The 27,435-nt window shown below is 36.5% G+C and overlaps 1 protein-coding gene across 3 annotated transcripts in view; it reads right to left on the bottom strand.

Annotated features, from left to right (window-relative positions):
• The window catches only part of LOC149704978 (cell adhesion molecule Dscam1-like), a 75,384-nt gene that overhangs the window by 29,109 nt on the left and 18,840 nt on the right, over positions 1-27,435 (bottom strand). For all 3 annotated transcript variants that reach the window (XM_089865119.1, XM_089865118.1, XM_089865117.1), the window contains exon 3: positions 22,893-23,054. In XM_089865119.1, the coding sequence (XP_089721245.1) occupies positions 22,893-23,054 (162 nt within the window). The remainder of the gene's footprint in view (positions 1-22,892; positions 23,055-27,435) is intronic.

Consider the following 27,435-nt stretch of genomic DNA (forward strand, 5'->3'; position numbering starts at 1 on the left):
CGACGAGTTAAGCCTATCTCGCTTTTTTATCCAGGGATATAAATCCAACAAGCTTTTGTGGCCATTTTCCGCCATTCCCTAACCCGTTAAAAGAAACTTAATTATTTTTCGAGAAAAATATTTAACCAATAGAGCTTTTTTTCAAGCATGCTTGAAATTCTTTCGGCTACGTTTTTTAAAAAAATAAACCTCAAGCCATTTTATCATCATCAAGTGTTGTTGAAACTGTTGAAAAGTTTTTAAAAAGAGGTGAGACCATACTTGTTGTATCTCTCAAGCTTTGGAACTGGGTATTTTACTTCCAACTTAATAATTTTATATTATCCGTAATTACTGGCGAATCATGGTAATTGTACAACATTCCTGTTTCATAGGTCTGCAGTTAAACATACAAATTTCTTCCGGTAGCAGTCTTGCGATGCGTGGTTTTTTATCTTCGCCACATTGTATAATATTATGAAATATTTTAGCTTCACACTCCCTTTAGAAGCAAACCCCCCAAAAAAATTATGGGATCCCAGTACAAATTAATGGGTTTTTCTTTTTTTTCTCCCCGACCATTTCTAATTTAAAAAAAGACGCGGGAAATTGGAGGTGATTCTATTTTTTCTTACATGTCATATAAGCCAAGGCTTAGGGATTATAAAATCAGTATTAGTTCAGAAAGTAAATTGAAAAGTCGGAAGAAAAAAATTAATTCACTCCAAAAATAACTCTAGATGGAGGAAAAAAAGAAGATAAATTTCTACGTGGTGGCCTTGATTCCTTAATATGTTTGCCTTAACGTTTCAAAATGAATATATTAGGGTTCAGGCTGAGGAATAACTCAAAGGAAAAAGACCAGAATATAAATCATATTTTCCTAACTGAATGAAGACAGCTTCGCCATTTTCTTTGTCTTCTCAGATTGTTACGCAAAATTTCAGGTGTAATAAGAGCGGGCAAAGGCACCCTAGTTTCCTTAACCCGCTAAGCCTCGGTTGCGGCACTACCCTAAGCCTTTTATTATTATTCTTTCCCCCCCCCCCTTTCATCGAAAGTATACAATTTCCAGTGGCTGCGATTTGGCTGCGTTGGGAATTGGCAAATTAGATTCTATCTCTCCAGATCGGCCTTTCTAAAAACCATTTCTAATCGTCCCAATAAAAGTACTTTCACCCTTCGAAATTAATTAGCTCTTGGGACTTTTTCCTTCCTCTATATCTCTCTCTCTCTATTTCTCACATTCTCTTTTAAGCCTTGGCTAAAACCCGGAGGGGAAGGAGAGAATTGCGAAGGTAGGAAAGAAGAGAGATTGAAGCGAGTAAAGACTCAGACAAATGCCAAAAAAAAAAAAAGAATTTCTCCGTCCCAATTACTACTTTGCAGGAAGTTCGATCCGTGAAAGCTCTGAAATTAAGGACTTCTTTTTTGTATGTAAGGGTATATTTTATTGTTATTTTTTTAAAAGGAACCTAATCTTTGAGTACGTTGGTGAATTCCCCAATAATAAGTCGGTTTTTGAAAGGAGATATAGGGGGAAACTAAGGCGCTTTAGGTGTATATATTTTTCCCCACTCTTTTGAGACTCTACCTTTGGGGATTTTTTTTTCTTTTGTCTTGTTTCGTGCCTCTTCTCGGTAATGACTAATGAGAAATTACTTATTTGCCATCGCATGATTATTTTTAGCTCATTCTATATATATAAAAAAATGCAATTATATTTCTATAATGAAGTGTGGGGGAGTTAGGAAATAAACTATGTATCAACTTCATACTGTATACAAACCCCCAAACCTGATAATATGTATAATTATTTTTATTTGTAAAGGAAATTAATTAGGAAAACATTCTCAACAGCTAATTGAATCATCATATATGTGAGACTATTTAATTAGGAAGGGGAGTGGGAGATGTCGTATTATGATAGGACTAACTGATGTATGTAACTTCATCCGAACATTATTGCGCATGGGTGAAATGACTTCACAACTTTTACGTCTTATCGTGTAGCTCTATATCAGTTAAAGTTCGAGAAATATTTCCTGATAACGTTACCATATAATAAAATATTAAAAATCTTCACTTTTCCAAACTAAAAAAAACCTCCCTCGAATTTTTGCGACAACTCCCTCAAATGTTCTCCCTGATTTAACTAAGAAAGGAAAAAAAGCATTTTAATATAATTTCGTTTCATTTTTTTTGTGACAAAAATCAACGTTTGGAAAATGAATGAGTACTAGAAACAATGGGGGTTGCTTCTCGTTCGCTAAACACGTTAGTCATCCTAATTAAAACAAGACGAAAGAGGAAAGCTAGAAGCAAAAATAGAAAAAGCTACATCATTAAAACTTATTCTTTAGAATACAAAAGGGAAAGAAACAGTCGAGCGAGACTTCATTACAAATTTTGTAGCTTTAACAGTCTGTTTGAGCTTCCAGGGATGGAGAAGGTTTCCTTAATCCTACACAATCAAAGATGTAAAAGTTTTGTTAAGCGGAATGCTCTCGCTTTATAATTATATCCTCAAGTGTTAAGTATATGGAATGGTTGGGAAATAGAAAATTTTTTAGTGGGGATAGGAAAGACTAAATATTTATTTCTGAAATGGACAAGCAACGTTTCACTATATTTTGTGGTTTTTGTAAAAGTCCTATCCATATTATATCCCGTTTCTACTGTCGGCTTTGTGGCTAGGTCTCAGCTAGCCAAGGCTTAACAAAATAATATCAGGGATCCGAGAGAAAAACGTTCAAATACTGCGAAGGAGGAACTATTTTTTGTATTCCGAACTATGAAACCACACCAGAAACGTCAAGAACGGTTTTTCATACGTTACTTGAAAGATCGTACGTCTACGTACCGCTTACAGACTTACGTCGTAAACCTATGACATTTTTCAATACATCTATAAAAGAAAGAAAGTTCCAATGGATTAGATGAGGGTCTCGGAAAATTAGCTTTCTCAACCATATCATCAAATAATTGTACAAGGGATGAAGTTCCATCCTTGGATAAAAATTTTCTTTTCTATTCAATTAACGGTCGAGAGTTTCTCTTTAGGCGCTGTGGGAGCTTTAATAAAAAAAGAAGAAGCTCTGGATGTAATATAGGAAGGTTTGCAAGGGATGCCGGGAACGTGTTCGTTTAGAACGAACGAGTCGGAGCGTGACAAGTCCGACAAAAGAAGAAGAAGAAGAAGATCCTCGGAACCTCACGCCTCCAAACAAGCGTCCGGATTATGTCCCAACTATATACTACACTCTCACCATATATACTGCAGCTTCAAAATCGATATCTCTTTTCGCCAATTTTCATTCCCTTCGCCTAATGATTTCTCGTCGTCCAAAACCCCGCTACAACACCTCTTCTTTACAAAGATCTACCACTAAGAAAGAGCGTCGTAAAAAATCCCAGTAAAACAAGTTGATTCAAAGCTAATACTAAGCCCCTTTCAAAAAAAATACCGCTGATACTGAATGTACCTGTAAAAAAGTAAGATTCATTACTAATTGAAAATTTTCCAGCCACTCAATTAGTATCAGTGCAATAAACCTTGAGCACCTTCGAATTATGAAGGGTTTAAAAACTAACAGGGGTACATATTGAAGCTATAAAGACGGGGATCTGAAGGATGGAGATAAAATAAGATAGAAAAAGGGAGTGTATCGAAGGAGGTATGAGGCGAAGGAAAGGGTTTTTTGGGCAGGACATGTAAAGACGTAAGACGATACAGCGACACTACACCAATCGGACGCGGATTGTGCCATATTGAATAGCGAACGGCGCACGGCGACCGACAATCGAATGATAATATAAAGTCAATCATCCGCGTTCTCGAGCCCCGTTTTCATCTAATCTCTTTACCTCGTTCTTTTTCTACGGATACGTTTCGGGAATTCCCACGAGGATCGTTTCGAACCCTAACTAAATATATTTGGGAGTAACGATGGAACTTTTTTAAACTGTACTTTCCAAACCACTGCACGTATTTTACGCGAATACCCCACAAATTAGTTTCCGGCATCTATTTTTTATATTACACTTATGTTTTTTCTTATTTCAATGGTAGATATACTAAATTTATCGTTGTAAGTTTTCCCTCAATATTGTTAGACCAAGTACAAGGATGTTTCCGCAGCGAAGTGTAGAGAATTTTTGATATCGCTAGGGATTGCGAGAGAAATTGGACTAAGTTACCCATAATGCAATGCTAGTAAAAATTATCATGAATTATAGTTTTATTATCGGTTTGCTCCAGTTCCCACCCAGTTAACTAGGATTCGGGAAAACGTGCCTAAATCTTACCCTAATGATATTTTACCCAATTTGAAGAACGTTATTATTCGAAACTTATTGTCATAAACTTATAGGAGGAACGTTTAAAATATAGCGATATTTATAAATGTTTTACAAACGTAACGTCTTTATACAAACTCCATTTGGAGCGTGCTAAACATCTTACAAAATTTGAAACGAAATCTTTCCCCATAGAGTTAAAGATTTAAAAAGGCGAAGAAACGGCGTTTTCTGCTTAATGAGGCGTAGACGAGCTATTAATAATGGGGAGGAAACCCCCCCCCTGGGCCTTAGGGACTTACATATACGTGAAAAAGGCGCGAAATAAAGGCGGGAAAAACCGGCGGATAAAAGAATCGCCTTCCTAAGAAAAGAAAGATGATTTTTAAAGAAAAAAGACGCCGAAACAAGGATTAAAAGAAAAAAGTGAAAAGTTTAGTAAGATGGGAAGTTAGAGAGTTTTCTCGCTGTACCCTTTCAAGATTGCGACGGGAAGATTCGAGGGATCTTTAGAGTTTAGAGAATGGAGAAGCCGCTAGAATGATGATCGATTCGCTAAGAGAACGAAATGATTTCGGAATAAGAGAGAGATAGAAAGAGAGAGAGAGGAAAAAAAATAAAACCGAACGGGGTGGGAAGATTTCATTTGAATATACGTAAAAAAACGTACTCGCGAGATATATATATAAATATATGCATGTATGCCTTAAAAAGATGGGGTTTTTATCCCCAAAAAAAGGTGCGAAATCAGCGATGTTCAAGAACTGGTGGGTGGATACTGAAAATAAGTTGGTTAAATACGTAATAATGGCTTCACACTTTAAACCCATTTTCTTCTGCTTCAATTACAAATTTGAATCTTAAAGTCATTTGTCGACAACTTTTCTGATTAATAAATTTGTTAAGGCGCAGGAAGTAAGTCCTATATTTCACAAAACAAATGATACTTCGATAAGTGGGTGGGTACTACATAATGATTGGTTGCAATGTTTAACCACCCACGAGTAGATGGTAAAAACAAGGCTCAATATGGCCCAATTTCTTTGGAATAACTTAGTAAATTCTTGTAAGCCTCTTTGGCAAGTTGGAGATATCCTGACAAATGCTATATAAATTCCATCGCTTATAACGTATACGTACCACTACATCTAATCACAAAATATATAAACCACCTGATCTATTCAAGAATGTCCCCGATAAGAAGAGAAAAAAAATTCGTCCGCTTCCGCTCCAGCGCGACGCACAACAAGGACGACGTTCAAGGGACAGAGATGGATATAGAATAAGAAGGGTGATGGTGAACCCTAAGAAGTAGAAGCTGTTTCCTTTATGGATTTGGGACCCCGCAATACGCTTTCGTTCCCTGATCCCCTCCGCTTAGACGCTTCCCAATTTACTTCCACTGCTTCAGGCCGCTTTTCGAGCTTGTTTTCTTTTTTTTCTCTCTCTCTCTCTCTTGCTCCATCTCTTTGGACATTCGCCAAGATTCATTTCTCCAATGTCCGAAGCTTCCTATTTTGGCCAAATATCCCTATATAAGGAATAAGGTATAACTCGGTTTGTGGTACCAGTGATCTTGACAAAAAGTTTCAAAGTGAATGGTTGGTTACTGTTAAAGATTTAAAAAGCCATTGGAAGAACCAATATTTATTGAGATAATATATTGTAAAACACATTGTTAATTTGTGTTTATATGGGAACTATTGGTCTGTATTTGTTTTAAGAGAATTAACCATAATTATCGTCTGAGTCGTCTGAGGGAAAGACGACCTTTAGGGGTAAAACCTCCCATAGCAAACCTACGAATGAATGAATGAATGGTTTATTGACCCTTTTGATTACAAATCCCTTTTGGAACAGGGAGGAACCCTCTAACGTGGGTTCACAGGTCCGAAAATAAAAAAAACTAAAACAAAGCATTAAATGTCGTACAATAAAAAAACACTAAATTAATATTTACACGTTACAAAGTCAACAAGAAAACTATTTACAATTATGTACAATGACAGCTGATCGACATATGATTCAATCCTTTAATAGGGCATGGGGCAGAGAAGGCGCAATTTCGCCCAATTGGCTAAAATACTTTTTGTGATAGAGCCCCTGTAGAAATGTTTACTCCTCTGCACACTAAATTTTAGAGTGAAGCTACTCACCAGGGGCAGTATTATTAATATGGGATAAATTGAATTAATAAATTTGCTGATAACTTCGTTAATTTTAGTCCAATTTTGATCTAATTTGCATAGTTTTGTAGCCCTAATTAGATCTATCTTCATACTTAATTAGTTTGAAATGCGGCAATAACTAGTAAGTTAGGCCGTCGTAGAGCTATGACAGTTGGCAAACACTTATAAATTAAATACGAGCGTTACTTCACCAATACATAACACTATTCCTTTCCGTTACTCATTGATATAACGACGCAACTCTTTATAGAGCCCTGACTGGCATTCTGTGGTCCTTTATAGTTCTTTCAACAGCGGGCCCTCCGCGTGTCGTGGAATCTGACGTCGAAGGCGGGGTGGGCCCCCTTTACCAGAAAAATCTCCGAGCTAATAATAATTCGGCAAATAAAAGAAATTCCGATAAAAGATTTCTCCTTTTCTTTTTGTCTTGAGATAGTACAGTAAGAAGGGAGAGAGACTACATGGTTCTCTCTTTCTACGACGGCCGGCATTCGCTCCAAATTGCTTCTTATTGAATATTTATGACGCTACCATTAAAGAGAGACCTCCTTTCCCTCCCTCTCTCACTCTCTCTCTCTCTCCACATTCCTTTTTAGGCTTAACACCAGGCAAGGCTTAGAAGCGAGCTCAATCTCATTCTTTTTATCGTTTATCGAATCTCGAGCTGAGAAAAACACAGTAATCAATCGCTCCTTATTTTGAGGGGAATTTTTTCACGAGCCCAAAATGAAAGGCAGATGCAAATTTTTCCAGAAAGGGGAATAAAAAGGGCTGATCATATTTTATTTAACGAATGAATGAGCTTTTATCTTACGTACGCTTAACTCAACAGATGATAGCGTTCAATTTAAGGGGTTGCATTTTATTTGCCTTAACAAGACATGAAAAAGAACAATAATATTATTACTACCAAAATGAAAAGATGTTTGACACCTGTAATTTAATGGAACGTGGTTATAATAAAACGACCTCATCCTTTTGCTAATTAAGAATTAAATTAATTAGCAACTCTAATATGGTGGAACATTTTAAATAGTAAAAAATTTAAATGATATAAAATATTCATTTTTCGCAAACATTCTTCAGAATTCTGTATTCTCATTTACACTCAAACCTTAAATGAGAAAAACCACTCGATGAATGAAAAAGAAAATTAACAGAAAAAAGGGCTACATTAAAAACTAATTAGTGGATGATTTAAAACGTCTTTCGGGATATAATTTCGCATTACAGAAGCGTGGATATTTATAAAAAAAATGGCTTGGGGCTCCAACATAGTATGGACGGAGATCCTTTGTAATTATTCAAAATGACCTTAAGGTGTGTCTGAATCAGTTATGATCGTTTTGTCTGTAATAATATTGAAAGGCTGAAGCTAACGCCCATCGTACAATATTAGAATGGTCCACGTTTCCGCACCAGAAAAAAAACAGGCAGATAACAAATCTAAAGTGAGGCTGAATTTATTGATCTACGAATGTAATAAAATCGAGTGTTTCTGTCTTTAATACGTTTACTCTCCCTTTACTGGGTATTTTAACGTAAAAGGTTCCCGGCACGATGACATAACTTAAGAGCGCAGAGTTCGTTACGGGCCAATTCTTCGTTCTAGGCGGATAACTTTGTCCCACCTCCCTTCTTTTTGCCTCCTTGTCTTCCTAAAATGGCTTGGAGGAAAAGGAAAAAAATCGGAAGCTTCCTTTTAACAAAGATTCCACATAGACGCGGTTTCGTCTATCAGATCCGTCATGGGCTATTTCAGTGGAGAAAGTAAGCTATCCTTAACCCTAGTTTGTACCCCTGCAAATCACTCGCGTTCAACTCGATGGTGCGTTACTGCTAATCAATATACATTTGTCGTTGGTCTAAATTTATTTAATTGTTATTCTGGGTTATTATCTTAGTTATGCAAGGAGTTTCTGAGTTTCTGAAAAGTCTGTCATAAATTAAAGGTTGTCTTCTTAGCTTCAAACTGCGTGGAAAGTGTCCAAGAACATGGGGTCTTTACCGTGACGTGGATTCCCAAACATTAATTGTCCCCAAAAACGAGGAAATAGTTACAAATGTGGAGTAAGACATATCCGTCTTCAACGTAGGGACCTTACTGAACCTTTATCTAGCAGAAGTGTCCACTATTAAGTAGTAACTCTGCATGCTAACCTCGATTATCTTTGTCACACTTAATTTTACAATCTTGTTTCAATTTAAGAAACAACTCTCCTCGAAAAGGTCCATGAGTCTTTCCTTCTTTCTTTGCCACTTTGGTTCTTTCGCCCCGGGAAACTGGGCAAAGCATTCGTCCAAAAGAGTACGTACGAGAAGAAGTTTGAAAATGCTTGAGTAAATGCGGCGAGCAGGGCCAACAAAACTTGTATATATAAAAAAGTTTCCGTAACAGTCTTATTGCCGGCTACAGTTTTTTCTTCTTTCTCTCATTGGAAAAGAAGAAAGATATATAGACTAAGAGCGCGCGTGAAAGGAAAGAAGAGACGGAATGGGAAAACGTGGGGAGTACTTTAGCAAACACCACATTGACGGTGCATAGCGCTAAAAATAGGCAGCAAGATAAACCAGAGACTGACGTATTTGTGGAAAGTTCCAGAAATGGAGTGTTAGTTTTTTTTAGTGTGAACTCAGCTAGATGGTCGGGAAGTGATCGAATATGATTTTAAGACGTCTATCATGTTTTGTATATCTTAACGTGGATAATTGAAAGCCGAGAAGCGGTGGTTCAATCCGTTTTGGAAAATGAAGAACCACTCAAGTTCATAAGATGTGTTCCATAGGTTTGTCACTGGTTGTTGAGAGCTTGTCATGAAGTGACTTAGGTCATAGATTGTCTTAAAGCGACGCCTGGTGAGGCGCTGTCAAAGGCTTAGTACAGACTAAATAGGACTAGATGGACTTCAAAACTGAGCGTAGTCAATTCTCGCGTCGTTCTCGAAGTATAGGTAGTATCATTTTAGCATAATTTATAAGATGTGTTCACATCTTATAAATTATGCTAAAATGATTATTTGCTAGAAAAGTTGGCTTCGGGTGAATAACATGATGAAATCTTTAGGTTTCTGGAAAAATTAGAGCCAACGGAGAAACTAATAAACCCGTAAACCATTTTGATACTTTCCCGGGTTTTAAAAAACTCTTTCTTAAAACGTAAGAATCTTTGAGAGAAGGGCGGCTTTTAAAAGGAGAGAAAAATAGCGCGAGAACATTATACCGGAAGATTGAAGAGGAAGGAGAAGATTTCTGGCAAAAATTTATTCCGAGTTAGAGAGCTTTAGGAAAGGGGAGAAGATATAAACAGAAACAAGTATAACAAAAGTGTGATAGCTATACTAGAGGGGAAGAAAATAGATATCTCCCAAGTTTCTCCCTGTCTTTTCGAGCGTATTAATTAGGCCTAATTTCTTATTTCTTCTCTCTTTCTCATTTTATATTCTATTCATCCGAGATAGCTCGTGCCTTAACGGCGTCTCGCGCGCGCTAAAGAGAAAAGTTTACTTGTCTAAGATATTTTAAAACCTTCTTCCCCTTTTATCTTTGAGGTTGACAAGAGCCAAGGGGATTAGACCCGCCCCCTCCCCGTTTCTATACCTCCACTCAAGATTATTTTCTATCCTTGACCAAGAGTAGATAAAAATTCAGAGTGAATCTTGGCTAGTGCGTGAGATACTCGTAAAAATAATTATATGTAAATATAGTTTTTAATCTTTATTTACTCGCGTTCTTATTGATATAGACTTAAGATTTTGGAACCGTGGGATAGAAGACAAATTTAAGCATGACATCCCAGAGTTTGTTTACACTTTTGGCGGCCATCTTAGAAGATGGTGGTTTGAATTCATTCCTTAATTTTTTTAATAATGACCTGGCGCTAATAATGAACTCGTAGATTGATCTATATTATTTGAGATTCCAGGCCCACGGACGCTCAAACTCGCGTATGTCGAATCTATGCACTCTCAATTTTTCTGTATTTACTCCTGGTGTGATATAACTTAACCGTAAAGAATAAAGAAGCTAGGCTATATGTAAAAGAGAAACGAACCGTCTTTGGACATCAAAAGCCGTTAGAATTCTTTTCTTTCTCGTCTCAAGGAATATATCTCCCGAACAACTCCAAACATTTTTCGGTGCGAGCTGAATCCATCAATGTCAAACCCTTCCCAATCCTTTAGCGAAGCCGAAAACCTATTTCTATACCTATATAGCGGTTGAGCTTAAGAACTCGTTTCGCGTTGGGCGTAGTTCAGTAATAATCGTCTACATTTTAAGAGCACCTGCTGGCAGGTGTTACTGCACGGCCCATACTCCCTCCCAGGCTGTATATTATATCTTTATATCTATGAGAAGCGAGTGTTAAACTTACTCCCCTTTACGTAACGGGACATTCAAAGATACTGCCAGGCGAGCCAGAGTTATTGTTACAATTAAAGAAGTATCAGTGTCATTCAGGATCTAATGTCACCCTGATCCGACAAATCTTTACAAAGAAAAATTTATAGAACTTATTCATCAATCTTTGACTTCTATAGTTAAATCCCATAGAAATCCTGGGTATTGGTCCCACACAAAAACTAATATCAAACTGCCCCTTAGCCTGAACACGAGTGTAATTTGGTTTACTGTAGATTACTACACCAATCTAGGTAATCAAAATGTTAGTAATTAATTCTAAGGGATGTAACCATACGTCATGGTTGGATCCAAACTTCTAATAATTCGCAGTTACTGTTAGACTTTAGGGAATAATCTCTCAAACCTTATTTTATTTCTCTTTGAAAATTCCATCTTTATTTCTAGTAGTTACTACATATTTCTCCTTAAGCCTCGGTGCTTTGTCTTGAAACTTTGGAAGGAAGCTATAGCCGCCGCAATCCCGGATATTTCGAAATGTACGTGCCGATTCCATGGTTTCTCGGGGCTATCTGGCTTTATGCGAGACGTAGTTACCAGTTATTCCAGGGCCGGCTAGGCTCCTCTCACATATCTTACGATCTTACCCTTAAAAGGGCACCGTCCTCGTCTCCACAAAACACGGACTAGTCGTAGGCGGTTTTGAGAATATATATATACAACGGCCAGCGCGTGACCTTTTCTAATATAGCGGTTCCCAGAATATTCTACGCCTAATAACGTTATAGATGGGGAAAGAAGTCAATTACCACGAAACTCTTAATTAACATAGTCTTCCTAACATTCTAACTAATAACTTGGTTTTAATTAAAATTATCCTAAGACAACAATTTCTATTCCAGCCTCGTTTATTTGTTGCAGGAATTACAGTTGGTTCTACGGGAAATCAATTTTGAACGTAAATTGTTCTATGAAATTTTGCCATGTGGACCCAGGATGATCCCCTAATTTTAACTTAGAAACTGAATGGCCTAGAGAGCTCTACATTTTCCTCTAAAAATATCCCATAAAATTGTACCAACCTTTCCGTTAGACCCTGTATGAACTAGAACTGTTTAGGAGTTAAGGATTTGACAACGTAGGTTTAATCAACTTTTAATAATGGAATGGGCCTTACGTAGTATGGTATAGCCGGCGTTATTATCGGAATGTTTGAAACCGCGCGCGCACTGGCGCTTTCCGACTAAATAATGTTTTGCCTTTTTCGTGATAGTCTACTCGAAAGATTTATTGAAGTTCCACAACCTAAAATCCCTTCTCGTCGGTCTATAGGGTCAGTATAGGGTAGAGTGAAATTTGTAAAGAGGTACAGTACCACCACAAGGTTTTTTGCCTTATTTTTAGACTTTTAAAGTCTTGGAAGTTTAAAGGTGTTTCTTGGTTAGTTTGATGAACCTACGTAGCTGGCTGGAATAATTCGAAAAATTTCGTGTAAATTTTATGGAGAGTTTTCGTGAAAATATTTTTATTATTTTTCTAAAACTGAATTTAAGCTTTACTTTTTATATAAATAAGTTTATTTTTCAACCCCTTCTTGCATAGTTTGGTTTAATTTTTCTAAAACATTTAATACAGTATGAAAAGGTTCCTATTTCGCCTTTCGAACCCTTTGGGCCATCTCGGCGGTTTCAAAGTTTGCTCAAGAAATTTTTTCATATGGCACTTTGGGGATACAGGGGCTTAAAAATTGGTGGTTCCCAGCCTTCTTGTTTTTTTTCTTGGAGGTTACTAGCGGGTCGCGATAACCTTTTGCCGGTATAAAGTTCGCCGCCCCCGTTTTAGGAAACCGAGTCTCGTCTCCTTCATTTAAGCGAGCAATCCTTTTCCCGAAGAGGTATTTCTTTTTCTCTTCCCCATTGGACCTTCTTTTTACTCCTCTCTACGGAACCACTCTCTTTCCTCTTTCTTCTCTCGCTAGAGAAACTGGAAATTCTTTCTTCTCTCTTAAGTTTTCTCTGCCTTTTTACTCGCATCGCATAAACGATAGGCGTCTTGCACAGTTTACGGTACATCAGGGTTCGCGCCGTATAAAGTTTACTTTTTCAAGAAAATCGTGGATTTCAAGCTCTCTATGTATACGAAGAAAACGGAGAGAATTAAATTCCGTAGCAACTGAGACGTTTCGAGCATCAGATCTTCATCAATTGAAGTAAATACAACGAGATTATTTTTAATCAAAGCGTGTTACATTTTGAACAGCAATTTACTTATCAGAAGCTCGACAAATTGACTCAGGAGGAAAGTGAAAAACCTTCAGATAAATAATTTGCCAATTAGCTACGCATTCCACATCTTAATATTTCAACATTACCACTTTTTGTTGTTTCTAGCTATGCGAATCATGAGGGCCATAAACACTTTTAGTTTTATCGCGATGAGAGCAGCTCAAAAATTTGCGAAATGGTCCGCGGAAGAGAAAATTATGGGGCTATCGCGAATTTCGGCAGCCACATTCCTAAAACTCCCATAAACGGGGTTTATAACTTAAAATTATTTTTTTTTAGACAACTATACACCATTATGTAACTAGATAGGGCTTTTATTACGTCCCACGAATTCTAATGACTGCAAGGACACTAATAGATGTCCTCTAAGCTAATAAGTAAAAGCAAATGTTCAGTATTTTTAAATTTTCCAAAATTGGTGTACTAGAACAGAAACAGTTTTACAGGCGCTCGTAGAAAATGCCTAACATTGTTTGAGCCTATACGGTATCTTTACCTAAATACACAAACTTGTCTTTAGCTATTATTTACAAAGCAAACTGAAACTTATTTTAATGGGACGTTACTATCTCTTTAGAAATATTTTTACAAGTCGCTGTCATCTTGAAAAATGGCGGACAGGAACGTAACCAAAACCTTTCTCTCTCTTTTTATTTTGAAATTACACTATCTTGGCAAAAAATCCGCGTTCGTCCAGTACTATTTGTTAGTTATATGCTCGATGGCAACTTATAGATAAGAATCAATTTATGATTAGTTTGACTTCTTTCATTGAAGTCGTGCGCCACTCTTATCTGTTTGAATGAGAAGGTTCTATCTAAACCCTGAAAACCCTGGTTTTGATAGAACCTCACGCGATAGCCTGCAAGTTTTAGTCTGAAAATCCCGCAATATATGATCGCTAAGTCTGTTAGTGAAAGTTTACTAAGGTATATATGGTACAAAAGGGCGCGCCGTTGGGTTAATACCGGTCCACGAACGGACGGAAGCGCGAGAGCCGGAGAAAGGATGCGGAGAAAGACTCGGAGAGACAGCTAGAAAGGAAGATGGGAGGAGAATAGTTAAACCTTTTTCCGTTAAAAACATTTAGAGTAAAAATATCATAACTGAGTTTAAATCGCTGTGTTTTTGAGTTTGGATTTGTCGTATTTAAAGTTACGACGTATTTAAATTGGGAAATATATTGTAAACAGAATGCAAGTGAGCGTATACGTAGCACAAGCGTTTCTTGGATTAATTAGATTTCCAATTTTGATTGATGACTGCCGGCACGTTTTTTTTTAAACCCGCGGGTATAACGTCATACACGCTGTTAACCTTAAGGTGTACGAATATGGATGACTTAAAAAATATTTAAAGGGTTACTGACAGTTATTTTAAAAGTTATAGAGTTTTTAGACATTATTTTTTATAATAATTATTAACCCTAAAATTAAAAGTAATGCATAATCGAATACAGCTTTTAATAAATAATGATCTATTATAATTTGAAATCGAGATAAAAATAGGGTTAATTTTTGTCCTTAATCCTTTAAAAAGAAAAATTTCAAAGAATCCTCAATTTTCCCGGGGCCTGGCTTACACTATCAACCAATCTAAATGCAATAGAGTAAAGGGGATGGACGAAGGAATACAGTTAATGACGTAACAACTCACCACTTATCACTAATAAAAAAATATTATGAAACTTTTGCCTTAAACAAAATTGGGAATTTGTACCATGTTTTCTCTTTTGATAAAATGAGAAACCGCCTCCATTTTTTACAAAATAAGCCATTATCTCTCCCCAAGGCCTAGGTAAAGACATATAAATCCCTTTCCTTCTAAATTAGAAAAAGCTTAGGTTAAACCGATAGCTAAAGAATAAAAAAAACTGAAACTGGTTTTGGCAAATGGGAATTTGAAAATCTTTTGGAATTTTCCCCATATCATATTTTTAGCAGCTATTATGAAACATTTTTTTCTTTCTAAGAGAGACGCCAAGGCCTAAATTTGGAAGTTAATCATATACTTGTTTCTCAAGGGTCTCTGTAACGAGCTATTTATATCGCGAGCCCCTTCAAGGGAATTTAAGCCTTGGCCAAGATAAGTGTCGAGTGAACTTTCTCATCTCGAATATTGCCCGAATAATAAGTAATTTGAGGATGTTTCAAGCTCATTTCATGCAAGATTGCAATTTTGCCGGATCATCAAGGAGAAGGTCATTTTTTCCACTAAATTTACAGTATTCAAACGAAAATACTTGTTCCCATTTAAGAGCAATCACTCTTAGACATTGTATGGATGAACTTTGACCTCGAAAATCTGGGGAAACAGTTGGATATATTTTTTTCCGTAGTCATTTACAGGTATGTCGCCATCTTGGAAAGCCAGCCAATTAAGAGGGTTTCACTACTGCGATATTATCACCCTAACAGCGATAAGAACTTCGCCTGAATTAAAAATATATTCTTACATTCTCAACGGAACTGCGAAAAGCCATTTTGAAATTTAGCTAAATTGTAAAGTTCTGGGAAAATTTTAAACCCTTTTTTTCTTCATATCTTTTTTTTTTGGGTCGCGGATCTCTCATTACCTTAAAAACTTCATTTTAAGCTGGAAAACGATCCCTAAAATATTCTCTAATCGTCGAAATGGGCTCTACTTCCCTCTATGTAGGTACTTTGCATTCATTATTCATAGGGCGAGGTTTCAAGCCGGATTCCAAAGTTTATAAACTCCACACCCCTAAAACCCTGTTTTCATCTCTCTCCCTTATATGTTTAGTAGTGGACGGATTCGTTCGTTGTTTGCACAGATAAATAGGGATACAGTAAAGCTAGACCACTCTCGGAAAGAGAGTCTCTACAAATATATACACCCCAAAAGTTTTGCAAATATAGGCTTATTTCCATTTTTTATACTAAATGGCAATTTTTTCCGTTTTCGGTTTTTTTTTCTTTCTTTCTGTGTCTCATTCCGAGAGAGAGAAGAAGATGACGCCGAAAAAAATTGCGATTTTTTTTCCGGGACTGTACTTGGCCATAACGAGTTTGTCGCGAGGATTTTAAACCGTTAAAATTTTAGGTTTTTGGGGTTTATTGACTGGCAAGTTGGCTGCGATCTTTTTCAACTGTTCCCAGCCCACATGAAAGGGTTCCTTCCTCGAAGCCCTTCGCGTTTGGTGAAACTGAACTGAACCAACTGAGCATTGATCTGAATTGTTTTACAGTACTTTTACTTCAAGCAGGCTTATTGCTAACTTTTGTCTGTACCTATTATAGAACAGTCAACTGAAGGGTAGGTTTTCATTTGAATTGTGCCATTTGGTGCGCGAGGTAGTCGTAGATTGTAACTCTACGTTCTAACTTTTCTTATACAAACACAAACTGTGGGTTTGAACAACCCATCCTGTGACACTTGTTTCTCATGCCATAGCACCGAGTCTTGGACAGTTGGAAAATTGCGGAAAATATTTTCCGACAGAGGGAAAGGAGAGTTGTTAGACTGAAGACGGAGATTGGGAAATAGAAGTTACGGGGGGGGGGCAAAAGAACGTCGTAGACGATAGTGGCGTCGCGTCACATTGCTGCTCTGGTACCGGCGACCAACCCAATTTAGCAAATAGGGAAACCTCCGGAGTTGAATGGAATTTTGCTGGCTCTGTTTACTCAATACGGTTGGGGTTAGGATTGGCATTCCCTTCAGGCGTTCGTTCTCTTCTCAGAAAAAAGGATGAAAAGGTCTAGAGGCGAGGAGAAAAAATTCTCCTCTTTCTTCGGTTGTAACCATACTACTTTCCATTCCAAGCGATGCTGTCGCGAGATGCCACTAGCTTGCTTGCTATACTTTAATGACAGGATTTACCTATAACCGAATATTATATTAGAAAAAAAACCTAGGTTAGCTTGCTGTTAGTAAGGATATGACAGCTTTTAACTTGGGAATTTCTTACTATCACCTATTAAATATCATAAATGGAAGATATTTAAGCATATATTGGAAATAACGGCTACAAAACGGTTCAAATTACATTAAAATCGGACTAAAATTAACGAAATAATTTGCAAATTAAATGTAGAGTTCTGTCCCATAGAAATAGCATTGCCCCTGGTGGATGTCTTCACCCTGAGCACAAGTGTGTAGCAAATTAAACATTTCTACAGGGGCCGTAGGAATAACATGGGATGTTTTACCCCTAAATGTTGGCTCTTTCGATGTGACTAGTAACTAATGACGCACTGACAATAAACAAAGAAAACTATGGGACAAGCTGTTAAAAATAACAAATATATTATTTCCATCTAGAGTGTTTTTGCATTCAGATATTGCAATCTATAAACTCACTAGCGTATCGAAAATAAAGGCGAGATAAAAAGCTAGGCAAGCCGCCGTGCATTTTTATTTTATTTTTTAAAATGAGCTAGGCCTTTGTCTATTTCTCTTATGGTATTCTTATGTTATGGATGGTACGCGACTTTTCTTTTATGGCATTCGCGCCCGATAAAGTGAAGGAGCATGGAATCCCGACTTAGTTTATAGTTTTCCCATGTACAGCTATAGCCCTATTCCCCCCAAAAATATCCTATTCCTACCAGATTTTTCCACTATAGGATTTTTTATAGTTGTAGAATGGCATTGGGGATAGATTTAAAGGTGGGATGTTGAAAAACCAGACGTTCATGACTTGAAATAAGTTCAGAAATTTCAAAGGAAAGGCTCGTGCTAAACAAAGGAAACTTCCTCAGTCGTCCAATTGAATTTCATACCCACAAGTCGTCTGCTTCACGACACTAGTTAGTTAAAGCAATAACTTTTCTTAATTTCAACCGATTCAAATGAAACTTTGTACACTAGTTCCATAAATTATAAAGCAGAGCTTTACAAATTTCCGTTTAGATCGGTAGCCATCTTTAAAAATGGCGGCTCTTCCTCTCTCTTTGCTCTTTAGAGATTCGATTAATTGGGAAGAGGTTGGTAAATATCGTTTTCAAGTCGTAGACTTCTAGTATAATGATAAAGGGGAATGACCAAGGCTTAGAAGATCCGCTGCAGTTCTCGAAATGGATTCAAATGACGTATTGCACCGCGAAATATTCACCCGCATCTCGTCAAAGATATTTGCTTTCCAAGGTTGGTTGGTTTGGCTCGGATTCCCCTCTTACGCTGTCGAAAATGAACACGGCTGGAATATAAATTTTCTTCCAACTAAATCCGGACACGCTTCGACAGTCTCTCGTAGCTACACTCCCTCGTATTTTAGAGAGCGGGAAAAAATATATATATATAAAAATAATGCGAAATCCCCAGGATTATTTGCCGTCCGTGAATTTTTCCCATTCCCATGTATGGATGATCTTGCAAATTATTTATCTTTATTTTCATCCCAAAATCCGTGGACTGGCAACTAGTAGAAAATCCCCCTTTTCAGGGTAATGCAACGTCACTAGCATATAAATTAGATTTTATTATTTTAATGCGAGCTCTGACTATTGATAGGGTAATACCACGTGTTTCGTGAATATAATAAAATTCGTTATTTTAATTTTGAAATTCACCTTTTGAACCAAGGCTTAAGGTGTCTAGTTTATTTTGGAAGGTTTTAAGTCAATATTTTAGTTTCAATCATTTGAAAAACAAAATTTATGCACACTTAATTATTCTTACTTAGTTTTTAGTGCGGTTTACTATCCCTTTAATTTACTTCCCACCCACAATCCCCTCATTCCAGCTAATGTTTTGTTTTCCAGTAGCCACCAGGGGTCGTGCTGTGTAGTTTCACAGTGCATCGTAAGTGATGAGGTTATCTTTCTCGCACCGAGAATGCTAAATTAGAGCTCGTTCCTTTGATAATTAATTTCTCACAAAAATACGGTTAGGTTTTTTATGTTCTTTTATTTTTTGGTGTGTGTGTGTGTGTACTGGTTTTCATGAGAGAAAAAAAATGTAGGAAAATCCTTAAAGGTAAAAAGGAAAAAAGTACCACAACTAGAAGAAAAGGGAGATAAAAATAATATATTAGAAAGAATGGTTTATACTAAAGAAGAAAAAAATACAACCTTAGCTAAAAAAATACGTTAAGCTTTTGTGGGTTTAGTAACGGATGCGTCCCAAGAAAAATAGTACGGACAAGTTGAGAAAGGTCACTTAAAACCCTTGAGCTTTGTGAATACTTTAGAACGTACGTATTAAGACAAATGTACTTAGGCATGTTTTGCTTCAATAAAATTGAACAGTTTAAAAAGTTTACGTGTCTAGCACGCGCTAGATATTTCTCACTTCAAAATCGGTAAGTTTAAATTACTCAAATTCTTGTTATTGTTAAGCCTAATTTGAATATTGATAAATTCTCGTGATAATTCTATAGTTCTTACATGAAAGGCGCGAATTTCGTCGCACAAGCTTTTTTATCAGTTTAGGAATAAAACCTTAAGCCTAATTCTAATTTGATAAATACTCGTGGTTTTTCTCGCTATAATTTGAAAGATATTACAAAAATGGCGCAAATTTAATTTCCCCACACGAGATCTCTAGTCAAATTAAGAATAAAACCTTAATTACTCTAGCTCTGGAAGATTTGGGCATAAGAACTTGTTACCATTTTTAAAAGGGAAATTTAACGTATCACATCCTCAAAGTGTTACAAAGTCCTGTGTTCAATCACAAAGACAGCTAAGTAACCTTAAAACCTTTATCTTCCCACGGTGTAAAAACACTAAAACAGTCAAGTTAGGTTGAAAAACGTCTAGATGCGAATCTCAACGTTATAATAACAATAAAAAACGATCCTTCTAATGAAAGATTTTCTAGAAACAAATTATGACAAAGGCTGGAAATAAGGAGAATATAAATTGCACGTCAAGATTATTATCCCTTCGCGCGGAAAATGCTTGAAAATCCTGTACAAAAGAATAAATACGACCATGCGGGAGATAGACCTATTCTATTAAAACAGCGTGCTATCCTACTCCTACTCGTTAACCCTGTGTTTATACTGTGTATTATACCGAGGTAATGAAAATAGAAACGCTCTTGGTCAGGGAGGAAATTTGGAGACAATACGCAGAAGTTCGTTCAAGTTTGAAGAGACATTTATTTAAATATTTATATTTAACTTAAAATATAAATAAATAAAATTTCAAAAATGTACTTCGGTGCGAGAAATTGTTTCTAAAAGAAGGTCCTAAATTGATGTAAATTGTTTCCTCGTTGGTCCCATCGTGTTTACTTCAAGATATTAACTTCTGGTGATACTTCTAAGAGTGCAAAGGTCACCTTTAGAGTAAATACCTCAAAAAATCGAAAAACTAACCCCCATACGTGCAATATACTTAGGATAAGGGACTAGTATTAAACCCAGCTTGAGTAAACGAGACAGAATCAATATGAATAAAGATTTTAATGAAATTTCCAAAAAAAGAGGCAAGAGTGGGTGAGGAGGCTCTTATGGGATCCTCATATTAAAAAAGCCTGACTTTGCGTTTCCCCGCGTTTTTTATTTTTCTGAACTCTTTAGTTTACGTTTTTATAAAAACACCAGTGGAAAAAAAGCGGGTAGCTTAGCTGCGAAAGTTAGATTACCATTTTTAGGTGAACTCTTTATACTATGGGAATAAAGAACACAAAAATAATTGACTCGCTTGGGTTCGTGGACCCCTTTTAGATTGAAAGTTGATAAGTTTTTCCCAGTATTTTTATTTTGTCGTAAATTAATACCATGGAAGTTTACCGGATTTAAAATTAAATTCTCAATAATTTTCCTACGCCCCCAACCCTAAATAGTTTTAAAATTATCCCTTAACTTTGACATTTTCTTTTAAACATTGTGTGACAGCAGAGACAAATATTTATTATGAGTAAAATGTTGTACTGCCGACGAAAAAATAATCGGTATGATAAATATCAGACCTATGACACTACATTTCACGTAACACATTTAATACTACGAAATTATACTTAAATTAAGTGTGGTTTTATCTATTACATCCTTGTATAACATTTTAATCAAAAAATAATTAGGGGAAAACGTTTGATTACACACTTAGTGGTAAAATCCTTCGATAAACATTCTTCTAAAACTTTAAACCACAAATTTTGTTATGTAACAAAAAACTTATTCATTTCTTCGAATCAGAAGAGTATATTGCAAACATATAATCTAATACACAATCTCTATTTTCCCGGAACTACACTATTGGGTATTTATATATTACCATGGGCCTTGGCGTCTATGTCAAATGAAATGACTGTTTATCGGAATTGCAATATCTTTCCTATGGGATATAGTTGGCTTCTTTCATACATACTAAGAAAAGCAAAAAAAAGGGAAAAAGTTTGTTCTCTCGCTGTCAATATTGTCGCGAGCCAATATTCCTCCATTCTCAGAGACTCAGTGGGTCTTCGCCAGTCTCGAGGGAGAAATATAGTTGGGAAAACAACCTTGGAAGGGATATGTTATTAGACGAAAAAGAACCGGTTTTCTAGGGACACTTTGTGGTTTCTTAAAATGAAAGTTATATATAACCAAGGACACGATCTGATGATCCACTCTGGAGATAATATAACATAGCATAAGTGTATGTCAATAACAACACTTTACCTAAAATTAGAATTACGTAAATAGAACCACTTCTTTCGTGGAAATTGCAAGTATAAACCTAGAGAAATTTGTTAATTCAAAGCATTGTTTGAAGAAGACTTGACTGTTTGTGTCTAAAGTGAACGCTGACTTTAGTAGACTTATTTAATAGATCTATGCGACTTATGATGTTTTTTATAGATATAAATATGAACTAGATTATCATAGTTTTGCATAAAAGTATCGGCCGAGCATGAGCAAGTAGGCGTTACAATGTATTATATTAAATTTAGAATCTATTTTTTGATGCAACGTAGGCTGTACCCCTTTTAAGACGTAATCCATCATGGTTATCACGTCATTGTCAAAGCCGCTCTCTCATTTCGTGCAGTTAGTATCCCACCATATCGTTAGTATTTTAAAAACCTTTCAAACGAAGACGGCACTTCATTTTTTTTCTAACAAAGTTAAAGCCAAATGTACTTAAAATAATTGGAAATGAATAGAGGGATTTCAAAAGTAATGTAAATGTTGAGTTCAAAAGGTCAAAGTAGTGTTTACGTCACCCATAATTGATTACTTCCCTTGGTCACAAGTCTAGAGTAAATTCTTTACGTATTTAGAAGTCATAGCAAGATGCAGTAGAAATGTTGGTCGGCCATCTGCAGCCGGAAGTACCTTGCCTACCTTTGGTAGGGAATTGTTAAGTGCTGCCACGTACAGCTATTTAAAAATAGAAGCTAGTTCTCATAAATTAGCTTCTATGTTTAAAACACAGGGGACATTGTCGACGTACGACTCAACCAAAACTCGACGATGCTAGGAAGACTTTGCTGTTACGTTATATTTTTAATTAATACTTATAAAATCAATAATTTATAAACCATATTGCGCTGTCTACGTAAATTGCTAGCGTAGAGATAAACATTTTCTCTCCTTCTCCCGGCTCTTTTAACTTATATATTTCAGGAAAATATACTGGCGCAATGACCATTCCTAGATCTTACATCTGTTTCTATCAAATTTCGAGTAATATCGATTTTACGGGCAATATACGAAGTCAATGTCTCGCGCTGACTTCGTGTCTTTCTCTAACTGTTGCTGAAGATAGGGGAGTAAGCAATTGATATAGAAAAAGAACAAATACTCTACACAGACAGACAAACGGAGAGATAAATACGGTGAACGGTAAAAGAAAAATATTTTCTCTTCTCTTTAACTTACCTATATCGGAATCGGAGACAATTGGAACGATGTCATCTCGGATCCACGACGTGACGTAGACGTAATCTTTGACGAAACTCGGGATGTGACATCGCAAAACCGCCGTATTACCTCGGATCACGAACTCGTCGTAAACTTGAACCTCGTAGAATTGTTTCACCACTGAACAGGAGGATGAGAAAATAGAAAAGAAGAAAAAATGACACTCATCAAAAAGGATGGAAGATCATCTCTAAGTAAGTCAAAAGCATTCCTTGTACCCTATACCTGTCGAAGCTTAGATAATATGAAAAATGACGGAGTTAGTGATACTGACAGGACGAACCTTTTCGACTCTTTGAAAAAGTTTAAAGTCTTTAATATTAGACTCTCATTGACGTACAGTCAAAATGCCCATAGTTCCTTGCGAACTAAAGTTTCCAAATAAAAGGGAAAATAATTCTATTAAAGCGTGAAACTCTTAGAGAAATTTGTTACCGGAAAACAAATGCAAATTATAATATTAAAAAAATCCCTTCGCTAGACGGAAGGACTACCCCGGGTCATACACATAACTCTGAACATACCAGGACCGCAACAATTTTGCATAAAGGTTTGTTAATATTACAATTCGTTACATTTGTTAATATTATACAAGCGTAGTGTTGTCTTATAGGCGCGTTAAGGGAGTATATTTCCCGGCGTGCGGCCGGCTTACTCCTTAGGGGGTAGTCCAAATAGACCCGGAGCTAGTGTCATTAACAAAATGACTCAATTTCCACGAGGCCAAGGGACCCACTGTAACCTTTCTCCCGAAAACTTGTTTTGGCTAAATGAGTATTTTTATAACGCTCGAATGGACGCAACTGGGTAAGGGTAGCTTTGTAGGGTCGCCAATAGAGTTGGACAGAGTCAAAGACACCGCCCTGGGGGACCCTAGAATTCTATCTAGGGTTACAGTGAAGTAATGCTAAGAGATATACGTATTCGCCTTAAGTGTTTACTCTTCAGTAAGGTTATTGGATTGGATCAGATGTTCGTTATGATGAAGTTAGCCTTAATATGGTTGTTTCATAATTTGAAGCTATACTGGCCACGCCATAAATAGGTCTAAACGGAACTAAATAAAAAAATCGAGAAGTTCACATTTTGCGTCTGATTTTCGATATACGTCAATTAATGAGCTTCTACTTGAAGTGGTTAGTTCTAACATTCCACGGTTTACTTTTAGGTTAACCCATAAATATTTCTAGGAAGATAACCTATTCGTCTCTGTTGTAGTAGTTTCATCGGTTTCGTAATCTCCGTACAGGGTTTTGACTAGCTTGTTCGTCCTTCATTGGTGCAAATATATTGAACCACGTTGAACATTTTCCGGTTAGCTATAGATGCGAGGGAGGTTTCTCGGTACGATCGCGTCTCTCTCGCCTGACCGAACTCCATCGATTTTGAAGGCTTGCCTGCCTGGGTTGGATTAGAGGGTTGACCCTAGGTCCTTTTTCAATCGTTTCGAACCCCAAAAACACTGAAGTTCAATTAAGTAAATGAATAAAGTTGTTCCTCACCCTTATCTATCAGTCGATTTTCCCCTATTTTCTTATTTATTGCCTATCTAATCAATAGAATTGAGGGAGGAGGTTTTACCAGAGTTGCCTGGAAATAGTTGGGCATTTTAAGCTCTCTGACTTCTGTAGAAATAAATGTGTGAAACATTGGTCAGGGAAAATTATTTAACACTACCAGGGAAAACCTTGAAACTCGTGGAATTTTGAAATTAAAATCCGTGGCAAGCTTTTCCGCGATAAATGTGGTTATTTTCCGATTGTTGTTGCATAGTCACACGCAATAAGAAGATGCCCTTGAAAAGTTATATCCTGAGATACTCGTGAAATTGCTTACGGCTCGTGGCACCTAAACCTTGAGATTTTCTCTATCCTTTTCCTCTTGCTCTTCCTTATTTTTGGGGAAAGAGAAAGACGCGGATGGTCCCTGGGGATGCGAGAAGAGACGCTCGCGATACTTTGGTACATCATCCGTGTAGGTGCGCTCCGTCAACTTAAGTTGATAGATTTCTTGGGGGCTAAAGGCCGCTTTACTCGACGCTGTCGCTGAATTTCTCTTCCCAATTTCTTACTTTTTATCCGTAACATCCCCATCCTCATCCCTGTTTCGCTTTTCTGACTTATAGTACAGAACCACGAAGCTGTTCAATACTCCCACTAATATACAGCACATGCCTCACAATTGGAAAATGAAAAAGAATACACCGAAATTGATTAACATAAAATATTTACGTCAGATTTCGCGTAAATGTAGGGTGTTCCATAAAGTGTGCGGTACGACGATTTTGAGTCAAGAATGTTCTATGATATTTGCCGTCCAGGTTTACGAATTATGAATAGAGTGTTTTACGGATTACTCTTAAATTTGAGTTAGAAATTAATTTTAATTAAGGGGGAATCATTAAAACTCTTTAATCATAAATTGTTTAGGGTGGTCCTAGTAGCAAAGTGTAATAGAACCTTTTCAACTCAAAATCGCCCATAGAAAATTGGAAAAATCTCTATATCTACTAAAATATCTTGTTGACAAGATTTAGTTTATTTTAAATATTAGTTTATGATAATGTTGATGGGATAAATTATTTCGTATTCATGCGGAACTGGTAGAAATTCGTGGGCTTAGTGGTCGGTGCACGGTAAAAGAAAAAAAAAATGACACTTTTAATGATGGAAGAAGGCTTGGCCGTCAAAAAATGATTCCGAGGGGTTTCTTCGTCGACTTATATGAAAAGAGTTTTTATATTTTTTCCCAAAGTTTTCCCGAAAAGAAAGTTGTTTTGGGGCATTTTTATATTTTGTTCAAGTTTTCCTTTTCCTATATAAAAATGTTAAAGGTTATTAACCTGGGAAAACTTTCAAGGGACTTTTTTAATTTTGGAAAATTGTTTTTTTTTTTGTGTGTAAGGGTTCTATATTACCCGCGTGATGAGAAGCAGTTAATACGTTTTATAATGAGACATTTATGTTGGTCGCGTTCTCATGCAAAGTCGTTAAAATGAGAGCGAGTTTAAATTAATTGTTGTCTCTAGAGCTGAATGTTGACGCCAAGTGCATATATATGAAGTTTTGTCACAGAATGTTTAATAATTTCAGTAGAATTTAAAGTTGTTTCTACAATTTTTCAAGTAGGATATCTTCTATTTGATTTTGAACACCTGTCTGTGTTAAGGTATTCTACAGAGACTATGGAAAAATGCATAAGTCATTTCATCCCGTTAGGTGTCTTTTCTGAACTAGGGTACTCATTACAAGCCAAGTAATTAAAAATACTGTGGTGTTGAAAAAAAAAGTTAATTGAAACCTTCAGAAAAATTAATATTAGCCACGTCAAACACCGTTTCTTCACAACGTCGAAGGAACTTCCTTAAAAAAGTAATAACAGCGTGGTTAAGATAATGAAATTCAATACCCAAGATTTCACGAAGAATTATGCAAGTAAAGTGAATCAGACCAAACCATCTACAAGTTACAACCATTCTTAATTTTTATCAATCGGCTTGTAGTTTTAGCCAACGTCTGGTAGCCAACCCCAAGTTGACCGTGAAACGCATACCAAAGAAGGCAGAAATGAATGAATGATCGATAGAAAATGTTTATTGGAAGTGACTGACTAATTTGAGTCTAATACGGTTTGATCCAAACCACACTGCAGTCACTCGCGTATATCAAGGAGCAAAGGCTTAATTCAGGGGACCTATATATAAAATAAATATCGGGTGGCATCTTGTGGTAGATTATCCTCCCAAAGTAGCGCCTTGTACGAGTGAAAACGCGAGGTGGGGTGGAAGTTGATTCTCATACATATATTTGGTTCGATTTGTATGCTAATCAGGAAAAGGAGCTAGATCTAGAAGAAAAGAATGGAAGAAGAGAAAGAATGGCTCTTGTCGTTTTCTTGACTGCCTCTATAGTAGCTTTTACGACACGTGGTTTGGGATGTCAGTCCTCCAAAGAAAAAGAAAAAAAAATATTCATTTCTCGGGACAATTTTTTTATATGGAATTTTGATTGCTCCGCTGATATTTACATAAATAGTCGACTATAGATACTTAGGCTCTTAGAGAATAGAGAATGGTTTCCAAAACGTATATAAAGAAAAGGGAGAGATGTTATGTATGAAGCTGGGAAAAAAACGAGAGCTGTTATGGAGGATAACAAGATGGTAATTCAGTGAAAGAGTGGTTTCACATTTTCAAAAATGAAAGTTAGGCTTAGCTATCCAAGTTTATCCTGCGTAGCTTCGAGGTACAGTACGTCTTTATCTCGTACTACTACTACTACTACTACTACTACAACAACAACTACTACTACAACAACAACCACTACTACTACACTACTTAATTGTACTACTCATGAGTGGAACTAAAATCCCTTAGAAATCTTATTTCTAAATTCTTTTCTTGAATATAGAGATAGGAGCGTTGTAAAACGACGCGTTTCTTGAGGGCTAGAACGTGAGAGATGGAAATCGCTGAGAAGGGAGAGAGTAGGATAAAAAAATC

This window comes from Phalangium opilio, unplaced genomic scaffold (assembly GCF_054372755.1).
Source record: "Phalangium opilio isolate 3A_F unplaced genomic scaffold, DU_Popi_V2 ptg000014l_1, whole genome shotgun sequence".
NCBI classification, from domain to species: domain Eukaryota; kingdom Metazoa; phylum Arthropoda; class Arachnida; order Opiliones; family Phalangiidae; genus Phalangium; species Phalangium opilio.